Consider the following 22,758-nt stretch of genomic DNA (forward strand, 5'->3'; position numbering starts at 1 on the left):
AAAAGAATGTTCTAACGCCTCAATACTTTAGGAGACATTTAAGAATATGATTTTATCTGCAAGAAGAAAACATGCCACATATCTCATTTTTCTTGTAAGTAATACAACTATGAATTCAAGGACAACTCACTAAGAGGAACAGACATGATGACTTTTATTCATTTACTAACTGCAAAATACTAATCACAGTATATAAATACTTTCACACAATGATTTGGTATTTTAAGAGCTAACAAGTAGAGTGAAGGAAGATGTTTCAATTGCATGGAGATACCTAATTAAATGTTAAATTCAAAATTAGTGCTTCTTACCTACAAGATAATTTATAATAAATTGGTTAATCAAAATTAATGGAAAACATACTGTACCGGTTTGAAATGATGTATGTACCCTAGAAAAGTCATGCTTTAATCCTAATTCCATTTTGTAAAGGCAGCTGTTTTTTCTAATCCTTTTTCAATACTGTATGTTTGAAACTGAAACTAGATCATCTCCCTGGAGATGTAACAGTCAAGAGTGGTTGTTAAGCTGGGCCTACCCATTCGGATGGATCTTGATTAGTTTACTGGAATCCTATAGAAGAGGAAACATTTTAGAGAATGTGGGAGATTCAGAGAGAGCAAAGAAGAATGATACAGCCACGAGAAGCTGAGAACCCACCAACCAGCAGCCTTTGGAGATGAAGAAGGAAAATGCCTCCCAGGGAGCTTCATGAAATAAGAAGCCAGGGCTAGCAGATAATGCCATGTTCGCCATGTGCCTTTCCAGCCAGCAGAGACTGTGTTTGCCATGTGCCTTCTCACTTGAGAGAGAAACCCTGAACTTCATTGGCCTTCTTGAACCAAGTATCTTTCCCTGGATGCTTTAGATTGGACATTTCTATAGACTTGTTTTAACTAGGACATTTTCTCAGCCTTAGAACTGTGAACTAGCAACTTATTAAATTCCCCTTTTTAAAAGCCATTCAGTTTCTGGTATATTGCATTCCAGCAGCTAACTAACTAGAACACATTATCAACTGGCTATCTCTGATGAATATGTCAATTAACCCAAAATCTGCAATTTCTGGCCCTAAATTCAGCAGGCTAATTCCTAACTTTGAGAAATTTCTTTTTATAAAAATTACTCTCCAAATTCAACCATTTCAAGTGAGTTTAAAATTGTTCTAATATTTTCTAATGCTACTCATCAAGATTACAGAAGAAATTAATTTAGAATGGTATTTAGGACCACCTACAATTGAGGGTGACAATATTAATTATCATCCAACTTGGAGTTTTTGAAAGGAGATGCCAACCAGGGCAAATGCCAGGACAACAGGCATAAGCCAAGACAGTCCTTGGAAACTGGGACATGCAGACACGCTAGCTATGGTAGTGAACTTAATATTTCTTATCCTAGAAATGAAAATTAACTTGGAATCCAGACTATCATTTTACGCTAAAAAAATACTCTTCTAATCTAATATTATGCCTAGGAATCAAGATTAATTATCAAATGCATAGCAATATCAAATATTATAGAAATGCTACTGGCAAACTATCCCCTTTTAGTAGATACTTCACAAATTAAATTCATAATTTTGTAAATACATACCAAAACGAGCAGAAATTAATGGAGAGAACATAGGGGGTTGCTTCATAATAGGAGGGAGAACCATAGGCAACTGTTGGCCTTGAAGCTTCAGTTTGATGAGTTTCATAGCTATAGAGAACTCTTGCTGATCCATCTTTCCATCCTTGTTCAGGTCTGATAAAGCCCTAAAAGAGAGGAATGAGATGGGTAGACTTGTAGGTGGGGGCATAGAGGGTGGGGGTGAGAAAACCAACATTTTTTTAAGACTGATAAAAATAAAGACATAGAATTCACGAGTATTTATGACTAAATAAAACACACACACGTATATGAACAATGAAACGCTAAAACCTGTAGATTATGAAATACTGAAGAGAGGGAGAAGCATCCCGTAGAACACTGCACAGGTCCACAGAATCTAGAGATGAATTCCACCAGTGTGGATGGGAAGAAATTATTTAAGAGTACAATTCCTAATTTTATTTATGCATTTGTCCAAATATTTATTGAAATGCTTGGGAACACCCCAAGTAGAAATGGGGTAGGGGTTATTATTTGTTGTGACTATGTTAAAAGAAAACTCCAGGTATTATAAAGAATAGCTTTTTTTAAAAATTTTTAATCCATATATTTTACTCATCTGTCCATACCATAGACAAAAGGAGCATCAGAAACAAGGCTTTCACAATCACACAGTCACACTGCGAAAGCTATATCATTGTACAATCATCTTCAAGAAACATGGCCACTGGAACACATCTCCATAGCTTCAGATATTTCCCTCCAGCCTCTCCAATACACCCTAAACTAAAAAGGAGATATCTACATAATGCATGAGAATAACCTCCAGAATAACCTCTGGACTCTATTTGGAATATCTCAGCCACTGACCCTTTATTTTTTCTCATTTCTCTTCTCCCCCTTTCGGTCAAGAAGGTTAAGAACAGCCTTTTTAAAGTAGGAGCAGGGGAAGAAACAGTTAATTTTTGGTTTATGATGGAAATAAAATGAGATCATTGAAAATAAAAACGAGAAAAATTTTGAAATCTGCCAAATTACTAGGACATGTTTCTTGATGGAGATGCATACATCTTATTTCCTTAGAAATTCTTAGGAAATAAGAAATTTGCCCTACATAGAAAACCCCAATTAATTTCATTTACTCAAAATTTATTTTCCAAAAAGCATGAAGAAATAGTCTTACTTATTAACAACAGACTACAACTAAAAAAGCAACTTTCTGTTAACACTGTATTTAAAAAAGACTCAGACTATTGGAAATTTTAAGTTCAGCTAAAAAGAAAACACTTTACCATATTTCAGCTAAAACAGGAGCTGGCAAGCCTGACTGTAAGAAAAAGGTACGTGCTTGATCACCTGTTAAGTAACAAAAACAAGGCAGCACATTAGTAAGTGGAATTACTTAGTTCCTCTAAATAATAATAATGGATATATGTTATAGATTTCTTATAATTTTAATTCCAACCACTAAGGAATAAACTAAACAAATCTACACATAAATTATTTACATTACTAATAAGGCTTATACGTTTTCAAACAAAAGTCATAACCTAAGTTATATGTATTAATCGGTGATGAAAAATTGCATAATTCAGCTTAGTTTTTCCACAATAATTGAAATCTTGATAATTTAATTCCTATTTAATAATAACATTTATAGCTAAAACCCCATCACAGAGAACACTATTCCCTAAAAGAGTTCTATATAAAAAGTACCAGGTTTTGGAGATACAGTCCACCAGTGGTCTCATACTCCCGTGTGCCTTACTGGGTATGCCAAGAATGCTAGACCCTAACTGCTTTCTACCTGGGTCATTTCTCCAAGTTGAGTTTGCAACTAGCAATCCTGAGGAATGATGCAATGTCTCCCTCTGGGACAAAAAGCAAATTTGATTACTGTTTGCATAAAATGTCAGGTTTCTCCAAGCTTAATGTTCACCTCTTGTAACAGAACCACTCTTGTGTGTAACATCTCCAGAGCTCTCTTCATCATTCCCCTCCCCCCACCGTCCCTGTGGGTCTTGGGAGAGGAGGGAAACTGAAAGAAACATGTTTTCTCTCTCCTGTTGCCAGCTGTGCCCTGAGTAATAAAGTCATTTGTCTCTGACTCAGGAATCTCAGGTCTCCTGCCAGAACCCATGCAAATGTAACATGTAGGATATATTACATGGATATCCATGTAAAGAGGATAATCAAATCTCAGCTTTGACACCAGGTAAAGCAGTTATTATTATAGAAGTAGAAATAACATACATCATTGACTATAGTGGTTAAGAGAATGGATTCCAAAGTGAGTGTGAGTGGTTTCAGAGTCCAGATCAAACACTAAGTAACTGTCACCTTAGACAAGCTGCATAATACATCTAAGTCTCAATTTCACCATCCAAATAAATACAGACAACAGAACATACCTCACAGGGTTGCTGTGAAGCTTAAATGAGATAATGCATTTACCACAGAATCTGGCATACAGCATAGACTGGGTAAATATTGGTCAATATAGTTACTATTACTGTAAATAAAGCACTAAGGTGCTTAAGCACATGCAAAAAAGTTTCATTTATAGAATACATTTTAGAGAAAAAGTAATTCTCTTTTGGCTTTGGGGTTTTTCAGCAAAACAAGGCAATCAATGCTTGATGTAGCCTTAAAGAGAGAGGGCTAGTGTGAAGAAAACAGATTTCAGAAAAAATTATAGATTATTTGCGAGGAAATGGATATGATATATTTTTTCCACTAGATTACAGTAATACTGATCACTTTATTAATAATTAGCACAACATATAAGAGCACATTAATAAACTTGCTTGAAAAATAAAGTCTTAATTATCTTAAGAAATAAAATGAAAACTTTCTAAACATAATGTTTACATTTACATAAAATGAAAAACTGGTCAATTAAACAAATCCTTTACTATCATTTAGGCCTCAGGAAAAGATCTTTCCATATGCCAAACCAAAAACCCCAAATTAAGAGAGTTTCAGGAAAAATAAGAAAACCAATAATTTTTTAATTCTAGAATTCTGATTTTTTAAAATTTTTTTATTTTGCTTTTATATTTTAAAAAAATTTTTTTATTGTATAGTATAACATGTATACAAAGTAAAGAAATAAAAAGGCAATAGTCTTCAAAGCACTCTTCAACAAGTTGTTATAGGACAGATCCCAGAGTTTCTCATGGGCTACCATACGAGCCTCTCAGATTTTTCCTTCTAGCTGCTCTAGAATATCAGAGGCTAGAAGGCTTATTTTTTTATCACCACAACTAACTTTTTTCTCTCTTTTTTTGTGAAAAATAACATATACAAAAAAGCAGTAAATTTCAAAGTACAGCATCACAATTAGTTCTAGAACATATTTCAGAGTTTGACATGGGTTACAATTCTACAATTTAAAATTTTTACTTTTAGCTGTCCTAAGATACTGGAGACTAAAAGAGGTATCAATTTAATGATTAAGCAATCATATTAATTTGTTAAATCCTATCTTCTCTGTATAACTCCACCATCACCTTTGATCTTTCTATCCCTCTCTTTAGGGGTGTTCAGGCAATGGCCATTCTAACTTCTTCATGTTGTAAGGGGCTGTCAATAATATGGGGTATGGGAGATGGAACTATCTGATATTCTGGAGAGGCTGGGCTCTCTAGGTTTCAGGACTTATCTGGTCCAGGGACCCATATGGAGGTTGTAAGTTCATGGAAAGTTACACTAGTGCATGGGACACTTGTGGAATCTTATATACTGCCCTAGGTGTTCTTTAGGATTGACTGGAATGGTCCTGGTTGGGGGTTGGCAGGTTATGATAGGGAGCAATGTCTACTTGAAGCTTGCATAAGAGCAACCTCCAGAGTAGCCTCTCAATCCTATTTGAACTCTCTGTCACTGATACTTAATTAGTTACACTTCTTTTCCCCCTTTCGGTCACGACGGAATTGTTGATCCCACGGTGCCAGGGCTGGATTCATCCATGGGAGTCATCTCCCACGTCACCAGGGAGACTTTCACCCCTGGATATCATGCCCACTTATGGGGGAGGGCAATGATTTCAGTTGCAGAGTTGGGCTTAGAGTGAGGCCACATTTGAGCAACAAAAGAGGTCCTCCAGAAGTAACTCTTAGGCATACCTATACATAGGCTAAGCTTCTCCACTACCTACATAAGCTTCACAACAGTGAGCCTCAAGATCAAGGACATGGCCTACTGATTTGGGTGTCCCTAAAGTTTGGAATAGTATCGGGATTTCCTGATGGTAAAGTTTAATAGTTCCATATTTTTTCTCCCATCCCTCAAGGGGCTTTGCCAATACTTTTTGACTATCTGCTTAATATACTCTAGGATGTATCCAGGCATTACAATAATCTATACAGGATTAAAGGACCTCTTTCTTATTCTGTGCTTCCTGTGTTTCAATTGTTCAAATGAACTATACAGATAGGCTAAGCTATATTACATGCTATAGAAAATTTCAATTCCAGACCAAATAAATCTTTCTTCCTTTGGCCTCAAAGAGTATGTGAGGTTCTAAAATATAGACATTGTTTTCCTTATCCCTGTTTTCTGAAATACTTTAATCCCAACCTGATCAGCTTTTCTCTTATCTCTAAATATGTATATATATAAAACAGCTTCTTGAAATCCAGAAATAATAATTACCACTCTGGACTAAATATGTCTACTCTGAAAGTTTACAATCTAGGGCCCTGTTTTTTTGTAAGCATTTTCTAAAGGAGACCATACCATTGTTGTTCTTTTGTTTCTGGCTTACTTTGCCTCACCACATGTCCCACACATTCATTCACATCGTTGCTTGCCTCACGACTTCATTCCTTTTTTGTAGCAGCACAACATTCCTTCATAAGTATACACCATCGTTCCCCAATCTACTTCTCAGTCAGTGCATCCTCCAGCCACCTGCATTCATCAGGGTTCATGTATAGTACCCAAAGTCCACAGTCCGTCAACATTCTCCATTTTAGATAATTTTACTGTTCCCAAGAAAAAGAAAACCAATAAACACATCCTTGCCATATAGGAAATGTAAACCTCCTCTTATCTCTTGCTCCTCTCCATTGTTTATCTCTGCTATTGCTGTGGTAGTGCTGATGTTTTCCCGTTCAACACAGCCCATAGCATGCAATAGCAGTTGTCCCCCGTACCCTGGACTTAAACTTTAAACTCTCTTTGTACACGAATCATACCTTTGAAGTAATTTATATTTCTAGTGTTAATCAGTGGGACACGTAGGTCTATACAACCTCTTTCAATTTTGTTCATGTTCAATATGGTAATATTACTTATACACCCACTAGAGATCTGCCTTTCCTTCTATCTATTCCCCGATATTGGAGTTCAACCTCATTAGCTAACTATTCACCCATCTCTAGCGTCTACGTATCTCTAAGTCCCCTATATTCTGTATTATAAACTTCTGATTTTACCTTTACCATGGTCATAAAAGAGGAGTCATACAGTATCTATCCATTTGTGTCTGGCTTATTTCACTCAGCATTATGTCCTCAAGACTCATTCATCTTGTCATGTGCTTCAGGACATCACTTCATCTTCCTGTTGCATAATATTTCATTGTACATATATACCACATTTTGTTAATCTACTCATCTGTTGATGGGCATTTGGTTTGTTTCCATCTTTTGGCAATAATGAATAATGCTGCTATGAACATAGGTGTGCAAATGTCTGTTTGCATTGTTGCTTTCAGCTCTTCTGTGTATATACCAAGGAGTGCTATTGCTGGGTCATAGGGCACTTGATTCTTAGTTTCCTGAGGAACCGCTGAACTGTCTTCCATAGTGGCTACACCATTATTCATTTGCACCAGTAGTGCATAAGTGTCCCAATTTCAATTTCTCCACATCCTCTCCATCATTTATAGTTTCCTATTTATTTAATAGCAGCCATTCTTATAGGTATGAGGTGGTATCTCATTGTAGTCTTATTCTGTATTTCCCTTATAGCCAATGAAAATGAACATCTCTTCATGTGGCTTTTTTTTTTTTTTTTTTTTGCATGGGCAGGCACTGGCCATGGCAGGCGAGAACTCTGACACTGAGCCACCATGGCCTGCCCTCTTCATGTGCTTTTGAGCTATCTGTATTTGCTCTTCAGAAAAATGCCTATTCATATCTTTAGCCCATTTTATAATTGGGTTGTTTGTTCTTTTGTTGAGTTGTATGATTTCTTTGTGTATACAGGATATCAAACCTTTGTCCAACATGTGATTTCCAAATATTTTCTCCCATTGAACTGGCTGCCTCTTCACCCTTTTGACAAAGAGTTTTGAGGTGCAGAAGCATTTGATTTTGAGGGGTTCCCATTTATCTATTTTTTCTTTTGCTGCTTATGCTTTGGGTGTAAAGTTTAGGAAGCTACTTCTATTGCCAGGTCTTGAAGATGTTTCCCTACATTTTCTCCTAGAAGTTTCATGGTGTTAGTTCTTATATTTAGGAGTTTGATCCATTTTGAGTTCTTTTTGTATAGGGTGTGAGATAGAGTTCCTGTTTCATTCTTTTAGCTATTGATATTCAGTTCTTCCAAGCCCATTTATTGAAAAGACAATTTTGTCCCAGTTCAGAGGATTTGGGTGCCTCGTCAAAAAGCAGTTGACCATGGATTTGGTCGTCTATTCCTGCACTCTCAATTGATTCCATTCGTCAATGCTTCTATCTTTGTCCAAGTATCATGCTGTTTTGATCACTGTGGATACTAGGTTTTAAAGTGAGGGAGTGTTAATCCTCCCACTTTGTTCTTCTTTTTTAGGACGCTTTTAGCTATTTGGGGTCTCTTTTCCTTATGAATATCTTGGATTAATTGTTCAAATGTCTGCATCTCCTCTGGTGTTTTAATTTGGTCGTTAGGCTAGGCTATATCTGTCTCCATTGTGATACGCTTACTGATCTTCTGTTGTTTTCATTGCACATAAATATTTCTTTTTTGACAATTAAAAAATTTTTTTTAAACATAACAAACAAACATGAACATTCTTACCATATGATGACTCCACTCTTGGTATATAAGCCATAACTTACAATATCATCGCACAGTTGTATATTCATCACCATGATCATTTCTTAGAACATTTCTACAATTCAGAAAAAGTTATAAAAAGAAAAAAGAGAAAAATTCATACATACCATACCCCTTACCCCTCCCTCTCATTGACTGCTTATATTTCCATCTACCCAATATATTTTAGCCTTAGTTTCCCCTATTTTTTTTTTTATCCCTTACCACTCTCTTTCATTGATTCTCTGGGGGTGACTCTTACACCTAATTTTAAGTAGGTGTAGCCTAACCTTTGCAGGGATAAGTTTCATATGAAAAAACTGAAAGATTGAGGGCTTGGCCTATTGTTTTGTGTTCTAGTTTGCTAGCTGCCAGAATGTAATATACCAGAATGAGAATAGCTTTTAAAAAGGGGAATTTAGTAAGTTGCTAGTTTACAGTTCTAAGGCCGAGAAAATGTCCAATTAAAACAAATCTATAGAAATGTCCAATCAAACGTATCCAGGGAAAGATACCTTGGTTCAAGAAGGCCAATGATGTTCAGGTTTTCTCTCTCATCTAGAAACATACATGGTGAACACAGTCAGTTTCTCTCCTGGCTGGAAGGGTACATGGTGAGCAAGGCGTCATTTGCTAGCTTTCTCTCCTGGCTTCCTGTTTCATGAAGCTCCCTGGGAGGCATTTTCTTTCTTCATCCCCAAAGGTCACTGGCTGGTGGGTTCTCAGCTTCTAGTGGCTATGTTGTTCTTTTCTGCCTTCTCTGAATATTTCATTCTCCAAAATGTTTCCTCTTTTATAGGAGTTCAGAAATTAATCAAGACCCACCCGAATGGCTGGAGACATGCCTCTACCTAAACTAGCTCAACAACCACTCTGGATTAAATCACATCTCCAGGAGGATGAGCTAATTTCGGTTTCAAACATGCAATACTGAATAGGAATTAGAAGCAACAGCTGCCTTTACAAAATGGGATTAGGATTAAAACATACCTTTTCTAGGATACGTGCATCATTTCAAACCAGTACACTTTGGTTGTTGCCACTGCTTGTGAGAATATCAGGAATTGCCCATATGGGGTAGTTGAATTTTCCCCCTTTCTTGCATTCCCACAAGAGGACTTTAGAAATACTTTTTTATTCAGTGTTTGAATCACTCTGGGATTTATCGGGGCATCACTCTGCACAAACCTACGAAATCTCATGCCCTACTCAAGGTTCCATGTTCTTATGGTGCGCAATTAAAGTGTCGATATAAATTACATTAGGAGATGCACTAGTCAAAATATAAATTTTGTACCAAATAAACATTTTTTGCTTTAGTCTCACACATAAGTTAAAGTTTTAAAATATGAATGACCATCTATTTTCAACACCCTCCAATATTAACATTCCTTTGTTCTTCCTCATGCAAACACACTTTTTAATTTGTACATTTAGTCACTATCATTGTACACTCTACGCATTCCTAGATTATACCAACTTAGTTTTTATTGTCTATCCTTCCTTCTGATTTCATTTGTGCCCCCAGCCCTCATCCCTCTATCATTCTCACATTCAGCTTCATTCAGTGTACTAACATTATTGTATTACAGTTAGGTAGTATTGTGCAGTCCATTTCTGAATTTTTACAATCAGCCCTGTTGCATAATATGTATCCCTTCAGCTCCAATTTCCCAATATCTACCCTATTTCTATCTCCTGATGGTCTCTGTTACCAACTGCAATTCTCCAAGTTCATTCACTAATGTCAGTTCATATCAGTGAAACCATACTGTATTTGTCCTTTTGTTTCTGGCTAATCTCACTCAGCATAATGTCCTTAAGGTCCATCCATGTTGTTACATACTTCATAATTTTATTCTCTTACAGCTGCATAATATTCCATCATATGTATATACCACAGCTTGTTTAGCTACTCATCTATTGATGGACATTTTGGCTGTTTCCATCTCTTCGCAATTGTAAATAATGCTGCTATAAACACTGGTGTGCAAATGTCCATTTGTGGACTTGACCTCATGTCCTCTGAGTAGATACCTAGCAATGGTATTGCCGAGTCAAATGGCAATTCTATATTAAGCCACCTGAGGACCCACCAAACTGCCTCCCACAGTGGTTGTACCATTTGACATTCCCACCAACAGTGGATAAGTGTGCCTCTTTCTCCACATCCTCTCCAGCACTTGTCATTTTCTGTTTTATTGATAATGGCCATTCTGGTGAGTGTGAGATGATATCTTATTGTGGTTTTCATTTGCATTTCCCTAATAGCCAGGGAAGTTGAGTATCTTTTCATGTGCCTTTTTGTCATTTGTATTTCCTCTTCTGAGAATTGTCCAAGTCTTTTGCCCATTTTATAGCTGGGTTGTCTTTTTGTTGTTGAGTTGAACAATCCCTTTATACATTCTGAATACTAGACCTCTGATATATTGTTTCCAAATATTGTCTCCCATTGCATAGGCTGTCTTTTTACTTTCTTGATGAAGTTCTTTGATGCATAAAAGTGTTTAATTTGGAGGAGTTCCCATTCCTTTCTTTTTTGTCAATGCTCCTGCTTTGGGTATAAGCTCTAGGAAACCACTTTCTATTATAAGATTTATAAGATAGTTCTGTACATTTTCTTTGAACAGTACTAATTTTCTTTGAACATTAGTACTAATGTTTAGGTTTTTGATCCATTTTGAGTTCATTTTTGTATAGGGTGTGAGATATGGGTCCTCTTTCATTCTTTTGCATATGGATATCCAGTTCTCTAGGTATCATTTATTGAAGAGACTGTTTTGTCCCAGGTGAGTTGAGTTGACTGTCTTATCAAATATCAATTGTTCATTGATAAGAGGGTCCATATCTGAACACTATTTGATTCCACTGGTCAGTATATCTATCATTATGCTAGTACCAGGCTGTTTTGACCACTGTAGCTTCATAATACACCTTAAAGTCAGGTAGCATGAGACCTCCCACTTCATTTTTCTTTCTCAGGATACTTCTAGCTATTTGAGGCACCCTGCCCTTCCAGATAAATTTGGTTATTGTTTTTTTTTATTTCTGAAAAGTAAGTTTTTGGGATTTTAATTGGTATTGCATTAAATCTTTAAATCAATTTAGGTAGAAGTGACATCTTAACTATATTGACTCTTCCAATCCATGAACATGGTATGCCCTTCCATTTATTTAGGTCTTCTGCGATTTCTTTTCACAATTTCTTATAATTTTCTTTGTACCATTCTTCTGTCCCTTTAGTTAATTTATTCCTAAATATTTTATTCTTTTGCTTGCAATTGTAAATGGAATTTTTTTGACACTCCTCAGATTGTTCATTACTTGTGTATAGAAACACTACAGATTTTTGAGTGTTGCTCTTGTAACCTGCCACTTTACTGTACTCATTTATTAGCTATAGTACTTTTGCTGTGGAGTTCTGAGGTTTTTCGACATATAGTATCATATCTACAAACACTGAGAGTTTTACTTCTTCCTTTCCAAGGGATGCCTTGTATTTCTTTTTCTTGTCTAACTGCTCTGGCTAGAACTTTCAACATAATGTTGAGTACCAATGGTGATAAAGGACATCCTTGTCTTGTTCCTGATCTTAGGGGGGAAATTTTCAGTTTTTATCCATTGAGGATGATGTTAGCCATGGGTTTTTCATATATTTTCTTTAACATATTGAGGAAGTTCCCTTCTATTCCTATCCTTTGAAGTGTTTTCAACAGGAAAGGATGTTAAAATTTGTCAAATGCCTTTTCTCCATCAATCGAGATGATTGTGTGGTTTTTCTGCTTTGATTTGCTGGTATGGTGTGTTACGTTAATTGATTTACTTATGTTGAACCATCCTTGCATACCTGGGATGAATCCTACTTGGTCATGGTGTATAATTCTTTTAATGTGCTGCTGGATTCAATTTGTTAGAATTTTGTTGAGGATTTTTGCATCTATATTCATAAGAGAGGTTGGTCTGTAGTTTTCTTTTTTTGTAGTATCTTTGTCTGGCTTTGGTATGAGGGTGATGTTGGTTTGGTATAATTAGTTAGGTAGCTTTTCCTCCTCTTAGATTATTTTTGAAGAGTTTGAGCAGGATTGGTACTAATTCTTCCTGGAATGTTTCGTAGAATTCACATGTGAAGCAATCTGGTCCTGGAATTTTCTTTTTGGGGGAGCTTCTTAATGACTGATTCAACTTCTTTGACTTGTGATTGGTTTGTTGAGGTCATCTATTTCTTCTTGAGTCAATGTTGTTCATGTCTTTCTAGGAAGTTGTCCATTTCATCTACATTGTCGAGTTTATTAGCATAAAGTTGCTTATAGTATCCTGTTATTACCTCCTTTATTTCTGTGGGGTCAGTGGTTATGTCTCCTCTTCCATTTCTGATTTTATTTATTTGCATCCTCCCTCTTCTTTTTATCAACCTCACTAAGGGTCCATCAATCTTATTTTCTCATAGAACCAACTTCTGTTTTTCTTGATTTTCTCGACTGTTTTCATGTTCTCAATTTCATTTATTTCTACTCTAATCTTTGTTATTTCTTTCTTTTTGCTTGCTTTGGGGTTAGTTTGCTGTTCTTTCTCTAGTTCTTCCAAGTAGACAGTTAATTCCTCGATTTTTGCTCTTTCTTCTTTTCTGATATAGGCATTCAGGGCAATAAATTTCCCTCTTAGCACTGCCTTTGCTGCATCTCATAAATTTTGATATGTAGTGCTTTCATTTTCATTTGTCTCAAGAGATTTACTGATTTCTCTTGTAATTTCTTCCTTGACCCACTGGTTGTCTAAGAGTGTGTTGCTGAGCCTCCACACATTTGTGAATTTTCTGGTCCTCTGCCTATTATTGATTTTCAACTTCATTCCTTTATAATCTGAGAAAGCGTTTTGTATGATTTCAATCTTTTTACATTTATTGAGATTTGCTTTGTGACCCAGCATATGGTCTGTCTTTGAGAATGATCCATGAGCACTTGAGAAAAAGGTGTATCCTGCTGTTGTGGGGTGTAATGTTCTATAAATGTCTGTTAAGTCCAGCTTATTTACTGTATTATTCAAATCCTCTGTTTCTTTATTGATCATCTGTCTAGATTTTCTGTCCATTGGTGGAGGGGGGGAGTTGAAATCTTCAACAGTTATGGTAGATGTGTCTATTTCTCTTTTCAGTGTTTTCAGTGTTTGCCTCATGTATTTTGGAGCATTATGGCTCGGTGCATAAATATTTATATTTGTTATGTCTTCTTGTCGAATTGTTCCTTTTATTAATACATAATGTCCTGCTCTATCTCTTTTAATTATTTTGCACTTGAAGTCTAATTTGTTGGATATTAGTACAACTACTTCTGCTCTTCTCTGATTGTTACTTGCATGAAGTATCTTTTTCCAATCTTTCACTATGTTTATCCTTGGGTCTAAGATGTGTTTCCTGTAGACAGCATATAGATGGGTCCTGTTTTTAATCCAGTCGATGTCTTTTGATTGGGGAGTTTATTCCATTAACATTTAGTGCTATTACTGTATGGCCAGTACTTTCTTCTACCATTTTGCCTTTAGATTTTATACAAAATATCTAATTTTCCTTCTTTTTACCTTTACTGATAAGTCTTCATTTCCACACTCTTCTCCACACCTCTCTGTCCTGTCTTTTCATATCTGTCTCTAGTGCTCCCTTTAGTATTTCTTGCAGAGCTGGTCTCTTGGTCACAGATTCTCTTAGTGATTTTTTGCCTGAAAATGATTTAATTTCTCCCTCATTTTTGAAGGGCAATTTTGCTGGATATAGAATTCTTGCTTGGCAGTTTTTCTCTTTTATTAATTTAAATATATCATCTGTCTTCTCACCTCCATGGTTTCTGCTGAGAAATCTACACAAAGTCTTATTAGGCTTCCCTTGTATGTGATGGATTGCTTTTCTCTTCCTGCTTTCAAGATTCTCTCTTCTCTTTGACATCTGACATTCTGATTAGTAAGTGTCTTGGAGTAAGTCTATTTGGATATATTCTGTTTGGGGGTACGCTGTACTTCTTGGATCTGTACTTTTAAGTCTTTCATAAGAGTTGGGAAATTTTCAGTGATAGTTTCCTCCATTAGTTTTCCTCCTCCTTTTCCCTCCTCTTCTCCTTCTGGGACACCCACAACACATACATTCGTGCACTTCATGCTGTCATTCGATTCCCTAAGTCCCTCCTCATATTCGTCCATTCTTTTCCCCATATTTTCTTTTGCTTGTCAGATTTCAAATGTCCCCTCTTCCAGTTCACTAATCCTATCTTCTGCCTCTTGAAATCTAACATTGTAGGTTTCCATTGTTCTTTTCATCTCTTCTACCTTGTGTTTCAGTTCCATAAGTTCTGCGATTTGTTTTTTCAGACTTTTGATTTCTTGTTTTTGTTCCTTCCTTGCCTTTTTTATATCCTCCCTCAATTCATTGAGTTGATTTTTGATGAAGTTTTCCATGTCTGTTTGAACATTCTGAATTAATTGTTTCAACTCCTGTATCTCATTTGAATTGTTGGTCTGTTCCTTTGACTGGGCCATATCGTCAATTTTCCTAGTATGATTCATCATTTTTTGCTGGCTTCTAGGCATATAATTTCCTTAATTAATTTATTCTGGAGATTGTTTCCGCTTTTTTTTTTACCTAGGATTTCCTTGCTGGGTGACTTTGTTGTCTATCTGTTCTTTGACATTCAGTTCAGCTTATTCTAGACCTCTAGCTTAGACCTCATGTAACGGATCAGAGTTTTTCAGTTCTTATTTTCTTGTTTCTTGCCCTGCCTGTATGGTGCCTTCTTTGTCGCCCTTAGGAGGGTCTACTTAGGTATTACAGACCCCAGTCAGGATTTCCCATACCAAACTGGACTTCTCTCAGGAGTTGTCAACTGTGTCACTATTCCTTGAGGGTAAGACTCAGCAGGGTGAGATTTTCCTATGAAGCCTCTGGACTCTGTGTTTTTTCTAACCTGCCTGGTACATGGTGCTTGTCTGTTGGGACCCACCAGCATAAGGTGATGTGGTACCTTTAACTTCAGCAGACTCTCCCTGCTGGGGGCATGGTTGAGACAGAGGAGAGGTTGTAGGCTGGCTTTAATCACTTCAATTTTCCAGACCCTGGAGTCTGAATTCCTTGAGGGAGGGGTTCCACCCGAGCTGGGCCCTACCTCTCTCCTGGGGAAGGTACAAGTTCCAGTGAAACTCTCAAACATGCTTAATTCTGCCCATGCCTGGGATAGTTGGAGCCTGAGAAACCCTGCAGCTGTATATAACGGCAGTCAAGCTATAGAAACATAGCCACAAAAATGAAAAGAAAAGAAAAATCCTTTTCCAAGCAGGAACCCCATTCCTTGGGTTTGCCAATCAAGAACTTAAGTTGGTATGTTGCTCTGTGTATCTCCAGGTCCTATGTGCCCCTCTTTTCCTTCAGGGCCCAGACCTTTCAAGTATTTTATGCTGTCCGATCCAAAAAACCTCTGTGCTTTTTTTTCTTTTTCTGTCAGCCCTGTCCCCTCTGTGCTGGGGCTAAAGCCAGCAACCTCAGCTTCTACTTGAGGTTCAGCTGAGCTGGGGTTCTATTTTTAGTAGTCATAATTTTTTAATTCCACAACTGGAGCTTGGTTGTGCTCAGCCCCTTGCTGCTAGTACAGTCTCTTTCCTTTCCTTTCTGGGAACCAGCCTGTGGGGGAGAGGAGCTGGCTGCCACGGCTTGGGGAAATCATGATTCTGGGTGGGCTCGCAGCCGGTCCAGCTTGTCCAGACTGGGGTACGTTGTGCATCCAGTCACTGCCATGGCCCCAGCAGTTGTTCCTGGCTATTTACTAGCTGCTCTGGAGGACAAACTAAATCCCACAACTCACTAAGCTGCCATCTTGGCTCGTATCCTCCTGCATGTAAATATCTTGATTGATTTACTTTGGGAGTTGATTTCCTTCAATAATCTAAAGCTCTGTGTTTGCGGGGTGGATGTGCAGCGGGATGCTGGGTACGGGGTGGGGCACAACAGCATGGTGATGCTTTGCAGCACAGGTATAAGGCACAGGTTGGGGATGTTACACTGCTACTTGTGAACGTGGGCACCCAGAGACCAGGAAGGATTCAGCTGTGCATGTACTCAGGTCTGGGAGGCGTAACCCTGGTGTGTACTGGTCTAGGGAGCAGGGCCCTTTGTGTGCATGCAGAGCTATGGCAGTGTGTTGACCTTATGCCTTCACAGGCTGGGGGTGGATGTGACCTGGCTGTGCAGACCATCGCTTTCTCAGAGTTGGGAAGTGTGACTGAGGGCCATGTGCATGAGTGAGTCTAGCAATGTCATAAACTGATGTTCCCAGAACTGAAGGTGTGACTGGGGCCTGTGTGCATGCACGGGTCTAGGAGTGCCATAAACTGATGTTCCAAGAGGCCAGGGGTGTGTGCAAGTCTAGATGTGCTGTAAATTAATGCACAAGGGGGCAGGTGTAGCCTGGTGTTCTAGTTTGCTAGCTGCCAGAATGCAATATACTAGAAACAGAACGGCTTTTAAAAGGGGGAATTTAATAAGTTGCTAGTTTACAGTTCTAAGGCCAAGAAAATGTCCCAGTTAAAACAAGTCTATAGAAATGTACAATCAGAGGAATCCAGGGAGAGATACCTTGATTCAAGAAGGCTGATGAAGTTCAGGGTTTCTCTCTCAAGTGAGATGGCACATGGAGAACACAGTCACAGTTTCTCTCTCAGCTGGAAGGGCACATGGTGAGCACAGCATCATCTGCTAGCTTCTTCCCTGGCTTCCTGTTTCATGAAGCTCCCCGGGAAGCATTTTCCTTCTTCATCTCCAAAGGTAGCTGGCTTGTGGGCTCTCTGCCTCTTGTGGCTATGTCATTCTTCTCTGGCTCTCTCTGAATATCTCATTCTCCAAACTGTTTCCTCTTTTATAGGACTCCAGTAAACCAACCAAGACCCACCCAAATGGGTGAAGACACTTCTCCCCTAATCCAGCTTAACAACCACTCTTTTTTTTTTAACATGGGCAGGCACCGGGAAGCGAACCTGGGTCCTCTGGCATGGCAGGCAAGCATTCTTGCCTGCTGAGCCACCGTGGCCCTTAACAACCACTCTTGATTGGGAGACATATCCAGGGAGATGATCTAATTACAGATTCAAACATACAGTATTGAATAGGGATTATTCTGCCATTTTACAAAACGGGATTTTGATTAAAACATGGCTTTTCTAGGGTCCATACATCCTTTCAAACCATCACTCCTGGGTATGGAGGTTTGCAGCTGCAGTCTTTATGCACTGCAGGGAGTAACAGCCTGCAAGGAGCAAGGAGGGGGAGGTAGTACCCAGGAGGGGTGCAGAAAAGGTGGATTGGGCTGCACTTGGGGTAGGGGGTGGGTACATGTGCTGGGGGTTGTGAGGCGGGGGCACTTGGGGTTCAGGTGCATGAGGTGTGGGATGAGTGATGGGCTGCAGGGCTGTGCTGGTGAGGGTAGTGCCTTCAAGGAATGGGGCCTGGCTTACTTCCTAGTCCCATCTTCCCATCCATGCACTTCTGTAGCTTCGTGCTTCCGCCTTAGGCTCTGGTTCTCTGCTTTTCAGCATCTCAGCCTCTGCAACCAGGACTGCCCTACTGGTGTAGAAGGCTCTTCCAGGTCAGCTGCGCTCCTAAATCGCCATCTCATTCCTTCTCTAACTTTTCCTTGGAGCAGGGGCTAAACTCGATCTACCCTATTCAGCAATCTTCCTGGAACTCCCTATGATTGACTGATATATATATATATATATATATTTGTAATTAGGAAAGTACCTTCATTATTTTTTTTTTGTAATTAGGAAAGTACCTTTATTATTATTATTATTATTTTTGATTGATATATATTTTATCACTTTAATAATATTATTTCCTTTAGTCTCCAGTGTCTTGAAGTAGCTAGTAGTGAAAACCTACAATTGTGGAACTGTAATCCATACCAAACTCTGAAATCTGTTCTAAATTAATTGTTGCTGTATGCTTTGAAATTTATTGCTTTTTTTTGAATATATGTTATTTTTCACAAAATAATAAAAAAGTCAATTGTGATGATGAATGCACAGCTATATGATGATACCATGAACTACTTTGGATGATTACATGGCATGTGAGTACGTAATATATATCAATAAAACCGCATTAAAATTTAATTAGTACAATTAATTCGAAGATACTATGAGAAAAGAAGCATAATTCACAAATAAAATATAATACATTATAAATACAAACCAGTTATGTAACCTCCTGAGGGTTTGAGGTTATCAAACTGCTTGTCATGCTTCATCCGTTCTTCAGAGGTGATAGCCCACACATTTGGCCCTCCTAAAACATAAGTGAAGGACAAAGAAATTATAGTATATATATGAGAAAGTTCAAAATATAATTCTAAAATGTAAGTAGAAATCACAAATATCAATTTATGAAAGTCCTTATCGTCTGAGTGAAGTTCTTTCATCACTACGTACAGGATGGTGCTAAAGCCCTTCCCTCGTTCACTCACTCAACACTGAACAATTACTGTATACCACTAACTGGAATAGGCAACAAGGTAAATACTGGCAATAAAAACAAGAATAACATATTACTCCCATCTTCAAGGAATTCACACTCTAGAGAACAATCACTAGCATTTACAGTCTCGGCCTGTGAAGAATCCTAAACAGTGCTATATACAAAAAGCTGTGCTTATACTGAGTTTGAAGTTGCTAAGGATGAAAGGTAAGACTTATGCAGAGCCTTGAAGCTTGGTTTGATTTTGCCACGTCAAAGGTGGGATAAGGGCATTTCACAAGAAAAGGGCACAGCATGAGACATCAAGGCATGCACAAGATGCTGTAAGAACACCAAGTAGACCAACTTCAGCACTGTGTGAGTGTGAGAAAGTGGTAAGAAATAGGTAGGCTGGAATTAATTGTAAGGATTCTTTAGTTCCATACTCAAGATTCTGAACTATACCACAGAAGTTATGAAGAGCCATTTTGTTTTTTAGGTAAACTTTTACTTTTGAAATAATTTTAGAGTTAGAAAAAAGGTGCAAAGTACTACAGAATTTCTATATACTCTTCACTAAAGTCCACTAATATTAACCTCTTACCTAACCATGGTGCATTTGCCAAAACAAAGAAATTAACACTGATACACTACTACTAACTAAACACCTTCACCAAAACCCAACAAAACAGAACTCTTTGGGTTATTGTAGATTGCACAAGTTTCTGTGACTGATGATCTTGCTAACTGGAGCCTCTAGCAAAGGGGGAGTAACCTTCACCTGGAGGCATCCCCTGGGGTTTTGGACTAGTGGCTTACCTGACACAGTGCCAGGTACACCTTTTTTTTTTTTGAAAAAGCTATTGAGCTCTTGTGGAAACTGAATGGCCCATGGAGACCTAGTGCCTTTCCAGTCTGATATTCCCATTTTAGAGTGGGTCAACTTGAATTCCACAAAGAACAATGTGGGAAGGAGTCGAAAAGCCTTGTCAAATGGAAATTATATAAGGACACAGCAAGCTTGGCCCCAGTAACAACTTGGCTTTGTACGGGAAAAGTGGCAGTTATCTCTCTGAGGGAATACTTTATCCCCTAATCCAGTATCTGAAGCAAAGTTACTGGATCAATGAAACTTTCATTCAGAAGTTCTCCTAAATGCCTAAACTAATGGTTCAGAAAAGTTAAAAGCTGTTGTCTGTTGGCTAAGTTGCAGTGATTGTTCAGTCTCAGAGATGGTTATAAAAAACTGAAAGGAGATTGGTCTTTCTGTTCATTAGGCAAAACTCAAGATTCTTGACCTGATACTGATGACTGAGCAGTTTGATTTGCAACTTGGAAAAGGACAGACAGATTAAAGACAACCTCTTTTGAGGTCACAAACTGAAAACAACTGTGACTGATAATCTAATTGTGTAGGTGACTTATACAGATACCCAAAATATTTACAAGGGTCCATTTCCTGATTTCAACTGAAATCAAGCTGCTGCTCACGTGTGTCTCAATGGTTCTGTTACAGAGGATAAAACTGTTTGCCAGACTTGTGACTCCTGTTTTTCTTATGGTGGGAGAGGTCTCCTCGCACAGGACATTCCCCCTCTGGATCCCAGCAGACTGAGAATTCTGGACCCTTGATCCCTTTCTCAGGTTATGGTGGTACCTCAAAGTACTGACACTTTTTCAGGTTACCAATCAGAGGGCAATGCCTTTACCACTGTGGCCCTTGAAAGGAATCTGTCATGTTTTTTACTTACTGGACCATTTGCACTCTGACAATGGTTCAACTTTTAGCACAAAAGCTACTCAACAATGCACACAGTCTGATTTTACTTCATTACCTGCTCCTGGTCCACATACCTTAAAGTAACACAGTTTGATCACTGAATGATCTCAGAAAGGGCTCACCACCTCTTGGCTACATCCTGGCTAATGATCAGGGCTGAAGAGATGGGAATGGGGAGGTCATAGGGAATATAGAGATCCATTTTGAACATTTGGGATTCTGCTCTGACTATTCCTGAGCATGATGCATCCTAATTTTCCATAATAGCAACCCTCAACAGACCTGGTTGGTATACTCTTGTGGTGGCAGCTTGGCTAAAAAGGAGACCTAGAGGATTCAAGTTAATTCTGGTTAAGGTTTACAAAGATAGCCTTGTCACAGATTCAAAATAAATAAATAAACAGAAAGATGCAAGTGCTAGAGAAAATGTGGAGAAAGGTATACCTAATCAATGTTGATAAGGAAGTAGAATGGTGCAGCCCCTCTGGAGGGTAATGTAACGGATCCACAGGAGGCTAAATATAGGGTAGCTGAATGATGAAGCAATCCCATTATTGGGAACACATTTGGAAGAAATGAAAACTGGGACTTGAATGGACATTTGCACACTGGGGTTTATGGCTACGTTATCCATAAAATCCAATGGACAGAAATGGCTGAAAGGTACACTGACTGAGAAGCAGAAGAGCGAACTATGCTATACATACGAGATACTGTGCAGCTACAGAAAAGAACAAAGTCATGAGGCACGCATCAAGGTGAATGAACCTTGAGGACATTATGTTGAGCGAAAAAAACAGAAACAAAAAGACAAGTATTGTACAGCCTCTTTTAGAAAACACTCATAAGAAAAGTAAGGCCTAGAGTGTAAGCAAATACCTGGAATTGTGGAACTGGAACCCATCCCATATTTTGAAGTGTGCTCTATAAATACTTTTTAAAATGTACTTTGAAATTTTTCACTTTTCTTTATATATATTTCACAATTTAAAAATGTTAAAAAAAATTCTTGTCCTTCTTGTACCTAATTCTTCTAGATGACTGGAAAAAAAGGTGAAATATTAGTTATTGAAATGGGACCTCCAGATTCTGCTAAGATGGAGAGCAACAACTGGGCACCTAGGGAGGAAATATTTTAGACTCTGAAAGGTATTGGGAGGAGGGAGAACATAAATGATCTTTCAGAACTTCTCTAGGGTCTTCCTTCCCAAGGACAGTACCCTGCTGCGACTCTCTAACTGGTAGAAGCACCTTAGATTTAAATGACTGATGATTCTGCCCTCCCCCACCACATGACTTTGACCACTATTTGACTGCCATTCCCCTTAATTTTATCAAGAGTCTATCAGAAACTCAAAAGATGATCCCAGCCCCTGCATCTCCTATGCCTATCACATCCAGAGTCTGCCTGACCCCCATTCTCAGTAATGGGTGAATTCCACCCAGCCATGGTTTGGACAATCATGACAGGTTGGAATAGCTGCCTTTATATAGTAGTCCCTCCAAAAACAGGACTAGGCTCAATTATTCAAACTGAACTGAGAGCACCAAGGCTTATCAGACTCTAAGTGGAGTGGCCACATTAAAGGTACTGTCAGTCTGTGCCCCACTTCCGACACAGGTTCCACTTGAGGGAACCCCAGTAACTGTAAACAACATTTTCTTTCCAAGCACATCATGTATGCCCTCGAGATTGTAGTTCTTACGTGGAAGTTGGGCATTAACTTGTCTCCCTCCTGAAAACATAATAAAGTGTATCTTCAAGTGTTAAAGAAAACACCTCTTCAACCCTAGAAGACATTCAGGTCAGATTCCAACTCTCCGGCCAGGGTTGTTAAAGAAATTTTCTCATTGCAGGTCAAGGTGGAGTGTG

The 22,758-nt window shown here is 38.3% G+C and overlaps 1 protein-coding gene across 6 annotated transcripts in view; it reads right to left on the minus strand.

The window, feature by feature from the left end:
- Positions 1 to 22,758, minus strand: part of ITSN2 (intersectin 2) — a 217,109-nt gene that overhangs the window by 123,703 nt on the left and 70,648 nt on the right. For all 6 annotated transcript variants that reach the window (XM_077152259.1, XM_077152256.1, XM_077152254.1 and 3 more), the window contains exons 3-5: positions 18,845 to 18,937; positions 2,889 to 2,952; positions 1,597 to 1,760 (exon numbers count right to left, since the gene is read on the minus strand). In XM_077152259.1, the coding sequence (XP_077008374.1) occupies positions 1,597 to 1,760; positions 2,889 to 2,952; positions 18,845 to 18,937 (321 nt within the window). The remainder of the gene's footprint in view (positions 1 to 1,596; positions 1,761 to 2,888; positions 2,953 to 18,844; positions 18,938 to 22,758) is intronic.

The sequence above is a fragment of the Tamandua tetradactyla genome, chromosome 3 (genome assembly GCF_023851605.1).
Source record: "Tamandua tetradactyla isolate mTamTet1 chromosome 3, mTamTet1.pri, whole genome shotgun sequence".
NCBI classification, from domain to species: Eukaryota; Metazoa; Chordata; class Mammalia; order Pilosa; family Myrmecophagidae; genus Tamandua; species Tamandua tetradactyla.